General features: G+C 41.2%; 1 protein-coding gene across 2 annotated transcripts in view; it reads right to left on the reverse strand.

The window, feature by feature from the left end:
- NSG1 (neuronal vesicle trafficking associated 1) overlaps positions 1–13,038 on the reverse strand; it is a 41,659-nt gene that overhangs the window by 9,707 nt on the left and 18,914 nt on the right. For both annotated transcript variants that reach the window (XM_080381724.1, XM_080381723.1), the window contains exons 2-3: positions 12,649–12,799; positions 9,093–9,209 (exon numbers count right to left, since the gene is read on the reverse strand). In XM_080381724.1, coding sequence (XP_080237850.1) covers positions 9,093–9,209; positions 12,649–12,777 — 246 coding nt within the window. In that variant the 5' untranslated portion in view covers positions 12,778–12,799. The remainder of the gene's footprint in view (positions 1–9,092; positions 9,210–12,648; positions 12,800–13,038) is intronic.

The following is a 13,038-nucleotide window of genomic DNA, read 5'->3' on the forward strand; positions in this document are numbered from 1 at the left end:
GGCCCCTGCCTGCGTTTCCTCAGCTATCCCACCCACACACATGGACAGGGCCCTTCACACTCTGGCTTGGCCCAAACCTTGTATCCCATCTTCCAGTGTTTTCCACTCCCCACAACTGTAACCACCCTTATTGCCTATTCTCCTCCCAAAATTCTCCTTGCACTCCAGGCTCTATAAAAAACGACCTCTCTCCTCTAAGCTCGCAGTTCGCTCCCACTTGGGGCTCCTTGTCCCACCTCCCTAATGCCTTGCTGGTATCTTTCAAGTCCCATGCACTGCCTGTGTCACACTGTTCCCACATGCAGATGCCCAGGGTCCTCCCACCCCACCAGGCCCTAACCATGCCTGTGCCCCAGTGCAGGTCCACAGCCCCGGCTGCCCGCGGGGCCATGGGCCCAAGGCTGCCTTCCCCCATGGAGCTCCAGCTGCTGCTGGGCAGCCTGGGAAGATGAGGAACCAGAAAGGAGGGCGCAGTCTTCACCCTGCCCAGCAGCTCTACAACACACACAGAGCCTGCTCCAAGTTGCAGGTTTTGGGTCATGCACTGACTCAAGGTGTAAGTTACACCATTCCTTTTTGCTCTGACAGTCACTGCTCTTTCCCTTGCAGAAGAAAGCAAAGAGAGACTAGCAAGTAGGGACAGAAAAGATAAAATCCAGATGGGATTATTGCTGAGGCTACCCATGCACTACAAGATATATTCCACACAGCCTTTGAAAAAGGCTGCTCTCTCCAGCAGCACAGCCCTGTGTCACGGGACACCGACACCAAGCAGAACGATTGCTATGGTTCAGATCGATTGAGCTCACATTTGTCTCCTCCACAGATAGGAGTACACAGTTTAAATGCTTTGGAAAATATCCTCAAATCTCAAAGCATTTTAATCGTATTCCCTGGCCATCCTACTAGCAGGGGATAGTAGAATTGTAACGTTATTTCCCAGTTGTCACCATTTTGACATACAGATAAGGCTTTAGGACCATACTGTAAAGATAACGAGCAATTTTGTAGTTGAGATCAAATACGAGACAGACAATAGGAAAAGATTTGTATTTCCACGAATCACTCTCTCCAAGGCTCTGAAACTGTTTTGGAAAGTAACTGTGTTTTTTGAAAGAGGTCAAAAGCCCAGCATTGTACGAATTGCTGGAGCCTGACAACCTCAGAGCTGATTTGCTGAGACATGGAGCATTTAGCTGGTTCAGTGACCTATGTGGAGCTCTGAGTTCTCACTGCTCGTACAGGTCATATCCAGCATGGTTCTTCCATTGCCACACAATAAGCCACTAGAAAGAGCTCCCAGGGCTCCTGGTTCAGAATTCTGATGGAATCTTTCTCTCTGTTACACTATTTCCTAATGTTATTAATTTTGGTATTAAAATGTAAATTTTTACTCTCATTATCTCCAATAATTTGCAATCACACTCCATTTGCAAATCCCTAATCAAGTAAGCTCTTGTCTCCTTCCTATTAGAAGAGAAGCTCCCTTCTGTTACCATCCTTCAGGATACAAGTAACTTTTATTTAAGTAAAGGACAGTCGCACACACAAATGACACAGATGGAAAGAAATCCATCACGGGATTCCAAGGTGATCGCAATCACCTATTAATCCAAACCACTTCTCCCTTACAAGCTGAAAATCCTCCTCTTAGTTCTAACAGCCATCTTCCTTCATTCTCATAACCCCACCACTGATGGTCCACAATTGTCAGACTCCCAGGTTCACTTCTGAGCCTGAGGCAGTCAGCTTCCCTCCCCCACCAGTAACACAGCATGGCTCTACCTCTCTGCCTCTACCTCTCTGCCTCACCTTCTGAGCCCTCTCCTCCCAGATGCCTTTCAGAAATACAAGCATGGACAAAGGGAAGCCAGCAAGCTGCTCTCTAGACCATAAGCACTACCAAAACTGCCATTTTAATGCTTTCTTTCACAGCAACTTTCAACATCCACTAAAGAATAAAGAGAAGTGATTCCCTTCTTCCTACTGAGGCACTAGCAGCAACTTGCCCTCTTCCTCTGTGGCAGGAGAGGATGCAGTGCATGCACAATCACCAGTCCCTCTCTTCCGGAAGGAAATCTTGAATCTCTTCTCTTTGTGGTAGCCAACTGGCTGATTGCAGGGCCCCACACAGTGGGAGCAGAAGTCTTTTGCATTGCTATGATCATTCACTGCCATGTACATCCTGCAGAACTCCAAGGTGACTGTCACACCACATGATGAGATTTTAAAATACTTTTTATGAAATCACTACAAGATAGCACAACAAATCATTTATTTTAACTAGGAACCAAAAGCGTGTTTTTGTTTTCATTCTTGACAGTGTCCTTTCAAGTTGGTTTTAAGGGGATCTGGCAGCAAAACTAAGTGAACAGAAAAGATGACAAGATATTATGTATGTGGCAGATTTTTTAATAGATTGCAAGTGAAGAGCAGAAGAAGGACAATGTCTAGCCAGAAGCCATTACAGTAATCAAAACGAGAGATGACTAATGAATGAACTAAGTGTACCCACAGCAAAAAAATACCATCTTCAGACTCTGTAAGCATTTAGCTGAACAAATGAAACTCACCAGACCTGACAACTATACTAACATATAAACTGATCACGGTAAGACCTTACTATCAACATCTGCTAGATCCTCCCCCAGTCAGTCCACCCTACTTTGCTACAGTGGCAAAACACTGAAAGATGTTATTTTCTCTGCCTGGCTATTGCAGTCTCCTCCTTCCTCACTTCCCTAACATTTATTGTGCTCAAGTTGGAACACTACAGAAAAATGCATCAATTGTACCAACTATGCCTGCTTCTCTTCAGACTCTTTCCTGGCTCCTGTACCTTTCAGAACAAATTACAAGCCGTGTTTCAAGGCATGCACAAGTCTCCCCTTTTGCTCGTCTTAAAGCCTCCATCTCCTTCCATTTTGCCAGTATCCCACTGTCCTACTGAAGCCTGGGTGCCATCTGGTTTTCCTCTGCCTTCACTTCCACCTTTCTCATCATGTCTCCTCTTCTTGCCTGAAATTATTTCATTAACCCACCCTTACTGTGCTGCTTTGCACCCCCTTCCTTCATACTTTTCCTTCCATTGCGCACCTTTCAGCACACAACCCACCTAGGAGCATTCCTGTTACTATGAGAAGTGGAACTAAATGGAACTAAGAAGACAGGCAGTAATTTTCACTGCTCAATCACTGGCACTTGGTCACATTTTATCTCTGCTCTACATCTATGTGTTATCTATTTCAATTGCAGCCTCTTGAGAACACAACTTTCATTTCTGATTTGTCTGTAAAGTGCTAGGACCAAACGACAAGAGTGAGGACACACATTTATAGAGCATCTTTCATATGAAGTGATTTACAACCAACTTATGCTCTGCTCACCAGTGAAATGCAAAGCCTTCTGGAATGAAATACAGCAACTCTGTACAACCATTTAGGACAGGAAATTAAGATTATTGCTATCCAATTTAAACTACTAGAGAATTTTAGGCAGGCAGGCCGTAATTACAATAGATTGCATCTGGCTGCATCCCACAGAATAAAATTTGTAAAACATCCCATTGACTTCCCTGCAAATGGCCGTGACCTCCATTTCACCTCTCTCCACTAAAATCCTGCATCTCCGGCTGCACAATGCCCTCTACCAGTGTGTTACAGAACACTGAAATCAGCTCTCCACTTCCCCTAACATTCCTGCTTTTCCAAAATTACATTCTTGATTGCTGTTACTTGGGCCATGAAAAATTCACCTGAAACAATGCACTTAAGGATTAAGAAATGTTCAATTTGAAGCAAATGGCAACATGAAAGAAAAAGAAAGGAACATTCACATCTACATACACATTTGACTCATATTCATTTGTGAAGCAATCGAAATTATACATAAAAACTCGGCACAACTTCCCATACTTGCTATAGGAATACATACATACATACATACACACACAAGATGACTGGTGACTCAAAGACAACCAGGTGCCTCATTTCAGAAGAGTATTTCTAACATCATGTGTCACACTTAGCTACATGACTCGTATCTATCTATTAAACTCAACTTCTTCACCAGAACATTGCTATCAAACCTTTGTCCTCAAAGAAAATTACAGTTTTGGGGCAGACTGTACAGAAAAAACAGGAGAAATAAAAGACTGTCCTCAAACAGAGATGACAAAAAGGAAGAGAGAACTGGTTTGGCTGCTTACCTGGAGATGACTGGAAGTAGCAGCAAGGCAGACAAATTTATGAAGGACAGTAACTGAAAAAAAGCTACAGACCCAGTGCTTATTAACAGCGACAGTGCAAGACAATAGAAGCAGCCTGCAAGTGAGTCTGTTAATGAAACCTGAGGGAGATACTGCTAGACAAAAACACTTTAAAAGGCAGGGCCTTGAACATCTAGCACCATGGCTTAACAAAAACAGATAACAAGGCAGTGGCCTTGAGAGTCTTGCACTGTGGCTTAACACAGCTGTTCATGACAACGTTGCCATTATCTTCCTTCACATGGCACAATGTATTAGCTTCTTAACTACTGAGACCTGAGAAAGCAGTTCAACAACCCTGTGGCCCTGAGATAAGAACATTGTTACCTTCCCATACAAATCCCAAAGATACTACTGAGGCCAGGAAGGCTGGAAAAGAAGAGGAAAGGCTATGGAAGTGTTAATTAACATCTGGAGAGACCCAAAATGCTTTCTGTGTCACCAGTGTCACTGGTTCTGCTCCAAGAAAAGGATTTCTAATGGATACAGTGACAGAGGACATCTGACTTAAAGCAGGGGAGCTGCTGTTAGGCATCCACTTTACTTAAATCTTCCAGCTCTGACTGTAAAAAAATTCCTTTTAACCAAAAATTTAGTAGAATTGTCAATGTCATATCAGTGAACTATCAAACATTTTAAAAAAATTGGAAAATGACAGTTGCCATGCAGTGCCTTTACTTACCTCAATTACCTTAAAAATAAAATAGCAGCTACATTGAAAGGATCTCCCTTTAATTTTCTTGTGTGAATAACAACAGAATAAATAAAAGCCTGCCAAGTGCTTATAGTTGTGAGCAACTTCAGCCCTGTGAGTAGCTCTACTGAAGAAAACAGAACTACTCATGGTAGTAAGTACCTGTCACTCTTCCAGCACTAAGTGACAGACACAGAACATACTTAAGGAAGTGATACCCTTTACAGACATCAGCTGACATCTCATGCACCTAACAGAGGGAGCAAAGAGAGCTATTTAACACACAGAGTAAACACACAGAAACAGAGAGAGGTATTTTCCTTGTCTCTGATTATTTCTGCAGCAATAATAATCACTGGTATTATTAAGAACAGGTAAAAAAGTCTTGAGGCAGAAGTAAGTTTTAAAGGATGCCCCTTTAAGACAGATCACAAAATGGAATATTTAAATATATGTTGCATACATTTTTTTCAGTCTTAAAACATCCAGGTAAAACTGCGAGAACTGATTGTCAAAGGAAGTCTCGATTCCTTTTCTGTAACCTCATGCAGACATTTCAACAGCTGTTGCTGCTTGATAGTACGTGGCTTGCACCATATGGTCTTACCACAGAAATAACCTTGAGGCTTTGGCTCTACAGTTACTTGTACGTAGAGATATCAAGGATAAACTCTGAAGAATTGAACTGCTTTTGAATAAACCAAATGGTTGAAAGCATACTACAGCTTGAGTGTATTTAAGGGTTTGAAATTTATTGGGAAACATACTTGTTTTCAAAATAATGCTGAATGTTTCTTATTCAGGTTTCCCCAAAGAGAGAAAAAATCTCATGCTTTGATACAACAGACATTTTTAGAAATTGGTGTGTTTGTGCACAACTGTCAACTGTAGCCCAGTTCAATGGGTGTCGGAACAGAAATCCCACTACAAAAATCCAAGTGGAGTTTGTAAAAACGCTGCTCTGTCAACAGGGGAAACAAGGTTTGGCCTTGGGCAACTGATACCATCAATTTACTCCTGCAATAGCTTCCTCCTATGTTCTGATTCATAGGACTCCTTTGAAATGGTATGTCCACCCTTGTTGTGTTATTCTGTACAGCAGACAATTTACAGGACAGAAAAACCCGCCCCATTCAAAGTTGCTTTCCAGATGTGAAGGACCAACTTCCCACACTAGCCTATGCCATTCAAAGAACAAAAGCAAGACTTTAATTCTCAATCAAAAATAATCTTCAGTGAAAAATCACATCTTCCTTGGTGTGGTTAGTGCCATAAAACTAAATTAAGACGGGGTTCTCAGAATCAGGAAGTCTTCACACTCTTCTGACCGATTCTGATTTGAATTCAGAATGTGGCTTCATACAGGAAAATTATACTTGCAGTCTTCTTTGTAAACATTCTCAGCTCTGTTGTAATAACTGTAGTAATGTGGACTGAATGCAGAAAATACGTTTTTACAATTTCTTATTCACCCAGCTGCTAAAACACCAAACGATCTACATGACATATGCACATGCTGGAGTTGCTTCATTTGTTATGATGTACAATTTCTCAAAAAGAACAGCTTTAGATGATCTGCACTGCTGAATCCCAGAAATGCAATCTGCTTTGTCCTTATTTAAGAAATACATCTTAGAATACACATGTGAACTATTTGTAAATATGACTGACTGACTTTTTTTTATTTTTAGCACAGCATTTGGGCTGAGTCTTGTGGCAAGCTTATGCATTGGTGATGTACAATATTAGTCATTAGAATTGCATCTGAAGCTTTTTTCATGAACACAAGCCAAAGTCAATATCCCACCATTTAAATAATGCCTTTAATAATTACAGCAAATATTTAATTTTCAAACAAATATCCTTTTGCTCTCTCAGAATCAACAGCAGCAGTTACCATGATGCTTCACAATTAATAAGGACCCAGGAGAAAAACCTCACACAATCAGTACTTTTCATCTACATATTTATGAAATTTCATCAATTATTCATGTAATATTTACTACTGGGAGTGGTGAATATGACAATCATCTCTGCTGGAGAACCAGTCAGTTCTCTTTAAAATGTTGCAAGCAGATTAAATCAATTCTAAAACTGTTACATAGAGATTAAGGGACATTTTTAGGACTTGCATGTTTTGCATGAAACTATTGTTTTCAATTAACTGAACCACAGTTTTCCTAATTGATCAACCCCCACGATCTTCTTTAGAAGCCTAGACTTACAGCCACAGTGTGAATCACCCTGCAATTCCCAAGAGATGCCAAATCTTACTGAAACCTCTCTCTGATGCAGTAGTTACCTAGCAGCAAAACCTAGCAACCCTGTAGCATGAGATTAATCCCAGAATGATCATCATAAAGTAGTATCTAAAAGATACTTAACTATGCCATCAAAGGTATATAAAAACACAACGAAAAAATGCTCAGGCTTCTAACTGTACAGCTATACAAATTACACAAGACTACCCAACAGCACAAACTATTTATTTGTTGTTCACCAAGGTCTCATTTGCTCAGCCCTCCCAACAAACACGGAAAGAACCCAGACCTACAAAGAGATGCACAAAACATTTAGATGCGACTAAGATATTAAAAACCCTTCCTTATCTACAATTTAAGATTTGAGCGATGAAATCCTTTAGTCCCTACAGCTAGTGGGGAACTGCAAAATTCCTCAGGTATAGGTTCTGCTCAGTTGCTTGGAATGAAAGTCCTAGCAGGGTACTTGAATGAAACACTTTCTCCCCTTTCTCTTCTACAACATCGTTAAGCATTTTCAGATCACCTTAGCGTGACCAAGACACGAACAAAAGACAGCCAGACCTAAGTCCTCCTTGTTCTGAGCTGTCCATCTGCATCTTACCCTACAGCAACAGTGTGCCCAGCCCTCACCTGAGAGAAAGGGGATTACTCTCAAGAACTGGTACTATGGTGCCAGCAGGAGAAAACGTTAGTCAAAATGCAGCATTTTCCTTGAGGGATGGGATGTCCTTGCTCTACATCAGGGAAGAGAAAAACGGGAACTAGGTTTCTTACCTCCTTAATAAATCCCTGTCACACCCCATAACATCTCTTATTAGCTATCTGGGGGTTCCCCGCACAGCTCACTGGGAACCTACATGCTTCACTGTACAGCCGAAGACTCCACCAGGTGACCTGCACTTAAAACATTTGTCCTGGCAACACTCTGCAAAGTCCCTTTGCAAATGTAGCCTGAAGTCTAACCGCTCAAGCCTTCACTTTGTTTAGAACGCTCCAGTTCCACAAAGAGCTGTATATGTTGAAGGTGGGCTTGGGCTGAAGCAGCTTTTAGATCCACTGGTCAGGCACAAAAGAACTAGATTCTTTGGGTGTGCCCTAAAACTACTATCATGCAAACAGAGGTTAGGAGGGAATCCAAAGCTTCACAGAAGTGCCACTTCTGGAAGTGCCAACTTTCCTGCTTTGCTTTACTTACACAGAGCAAAAAAACCTATCCTCCAGTGAGAAGGGGGAAAGGTAATTCAATCCTTGCACCAGTTAAAACTCTCAGCTTTCCTCTGGGACTAGGAAGAGAGTATTAGGGGTGTGGACACTAAAGAGTAAATCTGAGTCAGATTCTTGCTGAACTGCCAGTCGTCACCAAGCTGTAAGATACAGCTGGACCCGGAAAACTGATAGCAAAGAGCTCTGGTATACATCCCTAGGCTGCCAAGTCATACATTTAACTATAAAAAAATATATAATGGACTATGACAGTGCTTTTAAGAGAATGGTTTGGCCACAGTGAAAAATAAGAACCAGAAAGAAAATAAAGACTCTTGTGGTTCTTGTCCTTCAAAACCAACAGGAGCTTTATCCACGTCATAAGAGCTACCTGCATGAAGACCACCACATACACCCTTGGCTGGCCACGTTCTGAAACACACACACTGACAGAAGTGCTTTCTGAAGTCATCTGCCAGTGAGGGGTTACAAGCAATAATGATGCAAGAAATTGCTGAATACTGAACTATTATAATGCTGAATTTATTTTTCTCATGTCTAGCTACCCACAGCAGCCACTCTGTTAGTTATACCTGGTTTTGACTACAATCAGCAATTGATTTTAAGCACTTCTGTGAACACAAGTGAGTCATTCACTGCTTACCTTAAATCTTTCTGAAACCCCTTCAGTGATGCTGATTGTGAATTCGGCTATTTTAGGAGTACGGAACTTTCCCTTCTTGCGATCAGGTTCATATTCTGTTTTTGTTTTGACCACAACCTTTTTTAAAAGAAAAAAAAAAAAAGCTGTCAGTTGAAACTAGCCACAAGTATTTTATTAACTCCTCCTTTACCTGCTTACAAGTGCATCTAGCACAGAATTCCCACACATGCTTTGTGTAATTCTTCTTCGGAAGCTGTAAGTTGTTATTTTTTTCTGTCATAGCAATCATCAACAAAATTATCTCTCAAAGGGGTTTTGATGGACCTACAGAAAGACTTGTTATGCAACAGTTTCACAAGTGTTCAATGTTTTCAGCTGTGCTGCTATACTAGGCAAACATCTACTCAGTTCAAATCCAAATCATGAAGCTTCCCACTTTTGTACATTTTGAAAATAGCCACCTCCATGTGCTTCAGGAGATCCCATTAACGGCATTTCAAACTGGAGACAAATAGGATGAGAGAATTATTGAAGAGCACCCACAGAAATCTAGCAGATGATGATGCTGCCAGTAGCCATGTTCTGTGAAGGCAGGATTTTGAGTTTAACAGTAGGAAATGACCCATCTAGTTGCTATTCACTATGTGCTAGACTACAGCTCTTGGCACTCTTTATTTTTAACATCTAACTTCTCATTTACCAACTGCAAGCAGAAAGATGCACATAAACCCTCGAGTTAATGAGACTTCTTGAAACACCCAAGGCTCTTTAACTTCACTTTATTCCTTCCTATGAGCTACTGCCCCAAGCTACACTACATAGCACCTTGCTGTACTCCTAAAATATTAATTACGTCAGTCATATCTCGTGCTCTCCTAGGCATTCTAATTGTACAAATTTTTCACATACCTAACCTATTTGCCTCATTTTGTCTTCTGCAATTTTTCAGGATCTTTTTCAAAGTATCACTCTCAAGACAGGGTACAGCACAGTGCTATTAAGATTTGCTCGATTTTCTCTGTTGTTTCAAAGAATAAACAGACTCTTCTAGACTCTAATCTAGTCTCTTCTAGATTTTTATAACCAAATTCTATCTTCAGCGCAGCCCATGGTATGAATAGCAGCTACACTACTCTGAAGTTAAGACTGTGGCACTTGCAGGTAGCCAGGCACTGAAACTAAAGCTTTGGGTTCCCCGCTCCTTCCTTCCCTGAAATGGTATCTAGAATGTGTAACTGTACCTAGACTCAGTACCACAAAGCTTATTAAATGTTTTTACAGCATTACACATACCCGTGCAGGACACAGGTTGAGAAACTACTTTACCTATTTTCAGCTATAACTAGTAGGATAATAATTATTAACTATTTAACTTTACAGCTGCCCAACAGCATCAAGGAAGTAAACTGCCTGAAGATTTCTGGAACGCTTTTTAGCATTTTACTTCCCTTCCTCCCCCTTTACGTTGCATAATCTCAAGCAACTCAAATCACATTCAGCTGACACTGAACGTACAGTTCTATCTACTTGGTTATGTAATGTCTTCTTTTGTTTAACATACCTAAATATGAATTTAAATCAGTTCATCCCTTTAATTTAGAACCTGTCAAAACCATCAAATTCTTAGCACTGTAGTCACTACTGTTCAAGAAGTCATGCTTCACTGCCACACTGGAGCCTTGTAAGTGAATAACAAGCATAGATAGATGAAGTATACACTGCTATTCATTATACATGAGTGTCTTCGTACTTCAGAATTTGATGTGTGTGTCCATCTTGACTTAGTTTCCTTTTTTCTTATCAGTTGCTCTACTACTGCCTTTGAGCCTGCAGCAACCAGTAAATATACATCAACATGACTAACCACACAGTTACAGAATGAAGCCAGTAGGACCAATAAATACATGATCGTATTTTTTCCCCTCTATGTTCACAGAAGGAAAGAAAAGCTAATATACAAATAGCAGAGAGGAGGCAATCCAAGTCCTTTATTTAAGCTTCTAGTCTAGTTATTCACTTGCTTTTGTTCAAGACAAATGCTGTGAAGGTGGGAGGAGTTCCACCCCACTCTACCAGGAGCAATCGGGCTGGCACAGAACCTCCTGGGTTCACTACAGAAGCTCTGCTCAGGTTAAAGCGAGCACCATACAGGTCCCTAGTTCAGACTCCTGCTTAGCGCTGCAGTCACTGGTCCTTGGTAATTGGTTAAATCCAGTCACCAGTTGGCAGGCTCATCAGGCACAGTAAGACTTAACTTGTTTTAAAGCCTTAGGGTGCAGTTTTGTCCTTGGTTACAAGATTTACACCCATGTAACCAAGGGCAGAAAATGGACCCTCAGGCTCTCTAACAGCTGTTATGGCTTATTGCATTTCTGCCTGCCAACTGGTCACCACACACAACACAGAATAATGTGGATAGCAATTAAAGTGGAGGTCACAAATTTATTTTATTGTCTACAAGCAACACTCTGCTGAGGCAAATTCTACATGCCAAAATTCTTCAACCCAAAATAAGATGATGTGATTTTTTTTGAGCTATGAGGAACGTATAGCTATCAGTTTATCTAGAAGTATAATTGTGAGAAGAGACAATGCCAAAAATGAAAATCAGCATGAAGCTGTTACTGACCATTTCCCAGGTAAATTCTGTATGTTTCAAAGACTGCAAAGCTTTTTTGCCAGATGTGTAGCAAGAAATTTGCAAGTATCCTAGTGAAATAGGATACTGAAATATCTGAAAAAGTATCTTACTACTGTATCCCTTACCTGTAAGTAACACTGAATTCTTTATTGTGAGGAAAATAAATGTATTTACAGGCTACCACATCACCTTCCTAAATCCTTAGTAATCAAGCCGTGTAATGAGGAATGCAGGGTGCCCATTTCCCTTCCAACCTGTAAGCAGCACGTCGGACTATACCCTTCCAGTTACAGAGCACCCGAATTGCCTGTTTGGAGGGGTTTGAACCAACTAAGTTGCCTAGGCGAAAACTCAGTGGCCTGTTCTCATTATTTCAGCTTGTCTGGGGCTAGTATTAATTTCCTACGGAATCGCAGAAGGAACATGGAAGTTTTTTCTCTCTGTGGCCAGCCTGCCCATGCACATCTTGCAGAGAAATAAAGCACTGCTTTATCCCCCCGTTAGGTGGGCATTTTCTGGAGAGAGCAAATTCACGTCATTCACAGAGAATACACAGTACCTTCCAGATAAAAAAAAAAAAAAAAAAAGAAAGAAAGAAAGAAGACAGAATAGGAAGGGCTATAACAATAGAGCATAGAGAAGCTTGCATTTGTATGTTTATATTTCATACAGCAGGACTAAAATCTATGTATGTTTATTGCTAACATCTCCAACCACTTTTTAAAGGTGAATCACTACTACTGATTTTCATTCACTTAACTGTTAGGTTTTTTTCTCCAGAGGGAACTGGCATGCCTTAAAACACCCTGTATTTCTTGACATTTCTAAGCTGCTCATTACACGTAACCTATTCTTTTGTTGTTTGCCTGAGATTTGGGTGTGATTCTCCAGGGTGGAAACTAAAGCCTACTGTACCTTATCGGGAGGTGGGAACTGGAGCTGATTGACATCCAGGGGTGTGATCAGGGGGATGGTGTCAAATCCATCCTCCAAAAGGGGCTGCTTTGTGCTCTTCTCGCTGAAATTATTCCCCAGTTTCACCATTCTTCCAGGATAGAGGGATTTTCTGCCGGCACACACAGGCACACACGCACAGAAACGCAAAATGTCAGAAATCCGGAATGCATGAGCCCTGTCCCCAGCCGCCGGGGAACCCCAAATACCTCACGGCTGGGAAAAAAATTAGGGGCCGGTCGCTGTGTGCCTCGGTTACGTTTTGGGTAAGTAAGAACGACAGCCAGGGCTTTTACTGTCAAAGTTAAAAAACAAAAACCCCTCCAAAAACCCCACCAAAAAACCAGAAGC

Source organism: Falco punctatus (genome assembly GCF_963210335.1).
Source record: "Falco punctatus genome assembly, chromosome: 1".
NCBI lineage: Eukaryota > Metazoa > Chordata > Aves > Falconiformes > Falconidae > Falco > Falco punctatus.